Raw genomic sequence first — 8,600 nt, 5'->3', positions numbered from 1 at the left:
TAATGTCAGCATTCCGTATAGGTATAAGGTGTGGCCAGTTTAAAAAGGTCCTAAATCTTTCACATACTAGTTTAATTTAAAAGCAGACCTCAGGACTTTAGGATTGAGTAGAACTTTCTGCCAACGTCAAGATGGCTGGCTGTTTTAAGAGGACTACCATGGGACTACTGATCTTAGTGATGGTACTGGTAGACACAGGTAAGATTCTTCTCTAATCTTCCAACTGTCAAACTTTCGATAGTCAAGTAAAGGGGCAATAAAACTAGAGTTACTAATAGCCTAATTTGCCTTTTCGTTGAAAGCTATACATTCAGCTACAGCCGCAATATCCTTTGTATATCCTTCAATTAAAATATGATAAAATATCTTTGATTAAACTGCACAGGCACAGCAATATACTTTGAAATAAACTTCGGAGTAAAATTTTTTGTCATTGTAAAAAGTAGAATCAACCCTGCCCCATAGCATACTTATATCTGTGCGGCAAAGGTACGATGCCACTGACGGAATACAGACTTTGCTTGTTTCGTACTGATTTTAGCCATTTGTTGTCAGTATACATGTACTTGAAATAGTGACCAAAATGCGCGAAGAAATAGCAGTTAATTTCGTCACCACTTTATACTTGAAGCGTTTGAAAAACCCCATTAACGTTAACAAGCTTGTATAGAACTTATATAGAACTTATAGAACCAGAATATGATACTAATTTATAGGACATGGTTGATTCAACTTACTACATTAATACTTAAGGCCAGAAAATCGACTTTGAAAATCTTGCCGCCCTAAAAATTGCCCTGTATGACTTTAAGATGAAGATATGATCACCTCGCCCAGTAAGTACATTTTGACTAAGACCCTCTTGTCACTCCGTAAGTTAGAATAAAGCAGGTCCCGTATTTGCCAACCCCGCCTTCAGCGTATTTTCACATCAGGCATGGCACATACATGTGTCCTTTCTCTGAATGGACGAAATGTTTACCTTTGTTTCTTCAGCCATGTCAAAGCACCGCCATCTTTGTTCGGTACACAAACAAGCTAAAACTGACAATAACACAGTAGATGTCATGTAACAGTTTTCAAATGACGTAAATTCGTACCACGTCGAAACGCTTTTTACGTTGTCAGGGTAGAGTCAAGTATGACGCTATCATGTATGAAATATAATCAACTGTAATTATGACGTCTGTCGATTGCGAGTCAAGCATATATTGTCCTGGAGACAACAATTTTGTGGTCTAGGTAGAAACAAATCCAGACTTCTCGTCCTGGCTATCACACACCCATATATGGCAGACATCATACAATATAACTCAAACATGCTTAATATTAACCTATATACAAACTTGTATCGATACGTTACCTTCTAACCAAAGGTGATGACAAATATTATACCCCCCCCCAATTGAATTCTCTCTAGAAATGAAGTAATTAAAAGTTATAGTCAGGTCTTATGTGTGAAGGTCAGCTTATATCAATAATGTGTTATTGAATCTATATTTGTTCTACGTTGATGGCTAAAAGGTGCATAATTAGTATCATAGCTTAATACTCAATGTCTCAATTCACACATTATGCAATCACTGTAACTAACTACCAACGTCTACTATAAATTCAGCTATCGGTGACTGCCCCTCTTCTTCACCACTTGGGATGGAGAGCGGCGCCATTCCTGATGACCACATCACGGCATCTAGTGAGAAAACCGGGTATGAAGCGTGGAGAGGCCGTCTGAATAACGGCAAGGCGTGGGAGACAAACAACGTCACCACGGACCAGTGGCTACAGATCGACCTCGGCAGTCAGGAGTTCATCACAGGCGTCCAAACACAAGGCCTGTGGGGAGGGCACACCAAGTCTTACAAACTGATGTATTCTGATGATGGCACCTCGTGGCTGACTTATGGTGACGGGCAGAATGACACGGTATGTCGAAATGTTTTACTTCACCCCTAAAATGGAGTGTGAAATGTGTTTTTGGTGTATATGTACGTGCGTGAGTGTGTGTGTGTGTGTGTGTGTGTGTGTGTGTGTGTGTGTGTGTGTGTGTGTATCTGTGCGTGCGTGAGTGTGTGTGTGTGCCATGTCCAGTTTGATGTCACATATGTCTCACAATTTATTAATCCCCATGCATCTACGTACAAGCACAACTTAATACATATCTATGACACATTCCTTTAACTGTTCATAGATATTTGACGGCAACACTGATGGTCCCACAGTAGTGGAGCAGACACTGTCCACTCCAATCACCGCACAGTACATCAGGATAAACCCACAGACTTGGGAGGGTAGCAGCTTCATACGGCTGCGAGTGGAGCTTCTTGGGTGTGACCGTAAGTACGGACATTCTACATATCCAAGTAATGAAGTGTGTAAGTAACATCTGAAATGATTTTATCAGATTGTTAGAACATAAAATATTGAAGTGTCGGGCGGTACCCCAATAATATGGCTGCTACCCAAGAATAAAGATAAAGAGATGCATTAAGTAGCTTGTTATTGTTGATAAATTGAGGGTATAAAATCGTAAATAATTTCCATTTGCTTATTTCTCGCAATGTAGTCATGACAACGACGGCAGTTCCATCCTCGGTACCAACATCAGTAACAGAGCAGACCACCATGTCCACGGCAACTCCCGAAATACCAACAACAACTTCTAATTCTACAACCACACAAGTAACGACCTCCATGCCGTCTGACCAATCAACAAGCCCCTCTCAGGATCACGTGACGTCTATGGAACCAACGGGTGGTATGTCTGTTACCATGGAAACAGAGACAGGCGCCGTGACAACGTCGGACGATGATCTTGTGATGTCAACTATGATGTCAACTGAAGGACCGACCACAGATGAGATCGTCTCTACTATTGTCATGGATACAATCACAGATGCACCGGACCAGATGACCAACACACAAGCAACCGTGGAGGCCGGGCAAACTACGGTGGACCATACAACTGATGAAGTTAACACCTATACAGAACAGACAACCGTGGAGCAAGTAACTCATGAAGTTAGCACAGAAGAGACAACCGTGGAACACACAACTGAAGAAGTCAGCATCCACACAGAACAGACAACCGTGGAACAGACAACTGAAGTTGCCACCTACACAGAACGGGCAACAATGGAACACACAAGTACAACTGAGGAAGTCAGCATCTACACAGAACAGGCAACTGTGGAACACACAACTGAAGAAGTCAGCACAGAACAGACAGCGGAACACACAACTGAGGAACTTAGTACAGAACAGACTACAGTGGAACACACAACCGATGAAGCTAGCATCTACACCGAACAGACGACACTAGAGAAGACAACTGATGAAGTTAGCACCACCACCGTAGTCTTGGAAACATCATCGATGATGCAGACGACGGGAGAGGTCACATCACAACACATGTCCACAGCGCCAGTGGAGACGACATCATCAACTGCCCATTCATCAACAGCTGGAGCATCTACAAGTCCTGATGACGCCACATCGCAACACAGCTCTATGCCGCCAGTCATTACGTCATCACCGGCAACCTATCAATCATCAACTGATGACGTCACGACACAACATAGTTCTACACCATCAGCGATGACATCAGCATCAACCGACCAGCAATCTACTGCTTCGACTTCCACAACCCGTGGTAGTGCCACGACAGATCGTACCCTCACCTCAGAAGCAACCACGACCTCATCCACTGACCACCCGTCTACAACTGGTGCAAGTAGGCATGCTTCACTGAATCCGACACTTTCGCACTTCCCATAATCCTTTGTTCACCTCTCACCTTCAATCCAGACATGTTTCTAAACGTAACAATCCTAGATAAACTTGAACGTTGGCGCAAAATCTCTTTCAAACCTGTTTTGCGAGCTGAGTTAAATCCAATATGGCTGCCGGGCTCCAAGAGTTTTTAGATAGTCAAGACAATGCATTTTGGGATTGAAGGTCAGAGGTCAGCAAAGTATTATGGGATGTTTGAAAGTTGTGAATAGACAATCCTCCAAATACGTGTTAAGCTCTTTTTGTACTGTCTCCGAGCATGTCATATTTTCTAGTCAAAGCTCGGTATCTTTCGAATTCTGTCATTTATTCTTCTTCGACTTGTTGAAGAATAGAGAACATTTTCTTGCAACAAACCATAAAAGAGTCTGACCGTAACACTCTCTGACGTTTCCACAGCTGAGACCTTACTTTACTACGAGATGACCTTGGTGTCGATGACCTTCACGGATGACCTGAATGACCCTGAATCGACCGCGTACCAAGATCTTGCCGCGCAAGTCATCTCACTGGTTCGTAAGACATAAATGATTTGTGACAACGTATTTCTTAAAATATGTGTTTGCCGTTTATTTCAATAGCAACTTCAATACTATTTAAATGCCCTACAAAGTCAGATAGTGACAAAGATAACGTTTTTTTTTCTTCAAAGGTAACATCATATCTGGAAACCGACGTCGACGTTGGCTCAGCCGTCACGTCAGTCACCATCCTGGGCTTCAGAAGCGGCAGCGTCATCGTCGACTACGTCATCAGAACCGCAGCCAGCTCGGACGTGACGTCATCACAGGTGCAGGATGTCCTGGTCAGCGCCGCGGAGGCAGACACCAACAATACACTGGGAGTGGACATTTCGTCACTGTGAGTCATGAACACTGTGCATGTAACTGTCTATCATTTGTAGATAATTCAATTTGATGTGTTTTCCGATATGAATATATATAGATATCCATGAAACAATTTGCCTAAGACAACTACTGATGCCAGTTTGCTGATCCCATTGAAATCCCATTCTTTGTCGTGCATGGAATAAACATCAGCTGTCAAGGAGGTCATGTAGTGAAAAACCGCTATTAGAGGTAGAAGTGATTAATGACTTTCTTACTCTGGGTCAGACTGAACCCAACCATATCTATTACAACCTGACCTAAGGGCTATGCCGAAACACAGACATACACACACACACACACACACTGACAAACCAAAAACATTACCCCCATTTTTCATGGAGGTAATAATCCATTTTATTCCAACCAAGTCATAGTCCTGACTTATCTATTTATAATTACTTACTTTGCCCACAGGTGCCAGAAGGACGACGCTGCTGGCAGCTGCAACACGCCACCTGATGACGTCATCATTACCTACGCCATCATTGGTGGAGCAGCAGGAGCGACAGTCCTCATCCTGTCCGTGTTCGTCATCCTGCTGTGCTGTCTACGTGCGAACAGCAGGTATGCTGATCAAATCCTACTCAGCCTATATTAAAAGAACGGACTCTGTCCTCATCTACCGTGGCCGACAGGTACAATGTATTGCAACAGTGTTAAAGTATGCTATCTAGGGATTCCGGCTATGACAGCCAGAAAGTAATAATGAATCTTTATTGCATGTTGATGCCCATATGGGGCTAAATGCACCCATTGGAGTATGATGTTATATGTATATAGTACTGGGTGAAACGCAGGATAGAAGGATAACGTAAAGTTTTTATGAACTACTAGAGAATACATTCTATCTAACCTAGGTATAAAGTATCACCTACTGACTTGTAGACAAAGGTTTTTTACTTTCTGACCCTAATATATATAACGTTACATAGTCGGAATTTCTGGATAGCCCACACCCTGACACTTAAGTACAGACAGTAAATATGTTTTGAACGATTTTAATTTGAATATATTTTCTATGTACGACAGGAAAGATGAGATCACGTTAAACAGCGACCTCCAGCTGAATCTGATGGAGACGCAGGGTGCAGAAAAGACCCTGCCTGACGATCACGTCTATGACAAGTACGTCCTTCTATATTCTTTTCTCTGTATTACACTTGAGTTTGTGTGATACAGATTTTGCCTATCATTTGTGCAAATGTGACAATAGAAATCAACCACGCCATACCTCTGCCAACAACCAATTCACCAATTATGGAAATGTGTCCGATGTTCTTCGGTGTATATAGCGTCATAATTAATGGTTGGTTCATGTAAACACCAAGTGGACATTTGTTAGGTAAATATAGCCGTGGTGTTTCAAGGCATCGAAGTCAAATTCAGTGAGAAAATTTATTTCATACTGACATTTATTATTATTGAGCACATGTAGTGACATTTTCTTTTCAATTTTGTCGCAAGCATACACTATCACGGGGCACTCTGTCAAAAATGTTACAACTTCATGGAGATTTTGTGTCCAATGGGCTCTTGTTTACATGTACCATGTTGCCTACACTAACTGAAATATCACATCTCTTACAGCTCCGTCGTGGTTACAGAAAATGTCTATGACAACATTAAAGCGCCGGTGAACGGATACTCAGCTGCCGATTCATCCTGAACTACATGTACATAGTGAGACAAAATATACACTTCTATGATTTTTGGAGGATTGCATTAAATGTATGGCAGTCATCCAAATATGTGAATTGAAGCTTAGATGCTGTTTTACGCTGTCACGTCTTATCTTTCTTCAGTATTCAGTTAGTGGATCTGTTAAGATATAACGTAGTCACAAGGGAGGAAAAGAAGCTGTAATATTCCTTATTACAGTTTTGGTTATTACATTTGTATCACGTTTTGACGCTTCAGATGTGGATACTGTTTGTTGGAAATATAATAAGAAAAAGTATTACGCATCATTCTGGACAAGAAGAATTAAATAAGAGACGTAAAGACAGTTTCAGTCTTTCATTTATGTATTCAATCATTCATTTAATCACAATATAATACGGCGTTACTTTCTGCTTAACACAGAAATTTCTGAGATAAATGGTTTCATCAACTTGACAAAAAAGCCAATTATGTCTGTAATATTGGCAGATGACAATTCGTTTCAGATGGGCTTTACATAGCTTTGAAGTTGATTACAATTCTTATTGAAGAATTATAACTTATCCCACGCATTGTATGTGGTTTGTAACGTGAATATCTCATTATGAACCACGACGATGTCAATACATTCCTAACTAGAGTTCAATGACTCCAAAATTCGGTGTTTTTTTCCTGGGACTATTGTAGAGTGTAACTCGCTGCCACCAATTGCATATCAAGACTTATATAAAGCTTAGCTTTAAACAACATCTGCAGGTATAGATGTGCAAAGGTTACATACAGATGTAACTGGTCGTTCGATGTAAAATAGCTAGATGCCGCCGCGCCGCGTGCCTGTTGTGTTACGCCGAAGGGCGGTAATACAGGCTATACAGATACAGATACACACTACACAGTCATATTTTTCAACAAATTATTTTAACCTTTACGACTGACGAATGGATTTTTTTTCTGTTTTGCTGCCCTGAAATTCCATCGTATGCCTTTAAGTTGTTTGACATTCACCTCAGAGTTTCAGACAAGCTCGAGTTTAATAAAATTCCTGGAATGACGCTTTGATTTGCGTCATTGAGATTGGCCTTAGGTTAGTTCTTTTCATTGCGACTACAGTGGTGCGTAATTGTGGATGGAAATGAGTCCGGGAAGCAATTAATGCTTTTAAACCCAGACTCTGTAGGAAGGTCCACAACGTAGAGTAATTAATCGATTTGACACCGCAATTTGTACACGGGATCTTCGAGCGGAAACTTGGGGTGAAAGAATGTAACATTCTCTGACTGCAGTGTGCTGAACTGGCTCTACAGTACTCGCCTAAACATCTGCAGACACAGTGATGTACCCGTATGCACTGCGTGTAAAACTCTTACCATTGCCCTATGCTTAGCTGCTGTCTATAGGGGACACATCACGTAAGCCCCTGCCACACATAGCCGAGTATGGCCTGCCGAACACTAGGCGAACTCCCATCAACCATGGTTAGGAGTAAGGCGGGAACAAGGTCGGCTGTGGTTGGCTGGTGTTCGATGAGGTCGGTTACCGTTCGACTTTACCAGCCGAATGTTTGAAAAATGTTTTAAAAACGTTTTAAACATTCAGGTGTGGTGTGAGGTTAGACCATGACTGGTGGTTGACTGGTGTTCGGAAGCAGTTTAGCAGTATTCGTGAATCAGACTGGACTAAAAAAAACTTAACTTAAGTTCCGTTCATAGAGAAAGTTAGTAGTAGCCTAAATCTAGTCGGACTGCGTCCGTTCGTCAGCCAATATTGATTGGTTGGTTGGTTGCTTGGTTAGTTAGTTGGTGAAAGACGGGGTGACACGCGTACGGTTACGCCATTTTGAAATTCAAAAGGACATGCAGTAAGCATAAAAATAACAGGGCAGAAGAGATTACCAAAGGTGACAAAAGAGTCGTTGAAATCGATCTATTCTATACATGCGAAACGCCGGTGTAAAGGCAATCTTTGAGGATCTGGAACTCTTGATGTTATAATTTGGACATGTTGTCACGAAGTAGTACACATCTTCATGTCATAGTGATACTATTACTCGGTGGATATAAAACTTGTTACGTTAAAAGTATGTTGGTAGACAGCCTTGGCTTGCAATGTATTGAGCTATTGGTTCACGGCTGACAGTGACTGAGCCACCAAAGTCTGCCTGTATCTGAAGAACAACATCTGACGACAGGAAATTTCAAAACTAAGCCCATCTGTACAGGATCTGTACTGGATTTTCCTAAAACCGGTTGCTGACATACT

General features: G+C 41.6%; 1 protein-coding gene across 1 annotated transcript; it reads left to right on the top strand.

Moving 5' to 3' along the window:
* Nucleotides 1-1,632: 1,632 nt before the first annotated feature.
* On the top strand, nt 1,633-6,944 carry LOC109486269 (cell wall protein DAN4-like). The gene is made up of 8 exons (XM_019790041.1): nt 1,633-1,926; nt 2,192-2,336; nt 2,567-3,733; nt 4,192-4,304; nt 4,445-4,653; nt 5,097-5,246; nt 5,712-5,807; nt 6,270-6,944. Exons 1-8 carry the CDS (start codon nt 1,654-1,656, stop codon nt 6,346-6,348), a joined length of 2,232 nt encoding a protein of 743 aa, XP_019645600.1. The 5' UTR covers nt 1,633-1,653; the 3' UTR covers nt 6,349-6,944.
* Nucleotides 6,945-8,600: the final 1,656 nt, after the last annotated feature.

This window comes from Branchiostoma belcheri, unplaced genomic scaffold (assembly GCF_001625305.1).
Source record: "Branchiostoma belcheri isolate BF01 breed outbred unplaced genomic scaffold, Haploidv18h27 scaffold8, whole genome shotgun sequence".
Classification (NCBI taxonomy): Eukaryota; Metazoa; Chordata; class Leptocardii; order Amphioxiformes; family Branchiostomatidae; genus Branchiostoma; species Branchiostoma belcheri.
This window is presented reverse-complemented; position numbering and strand designations above follow the sequence as displayed.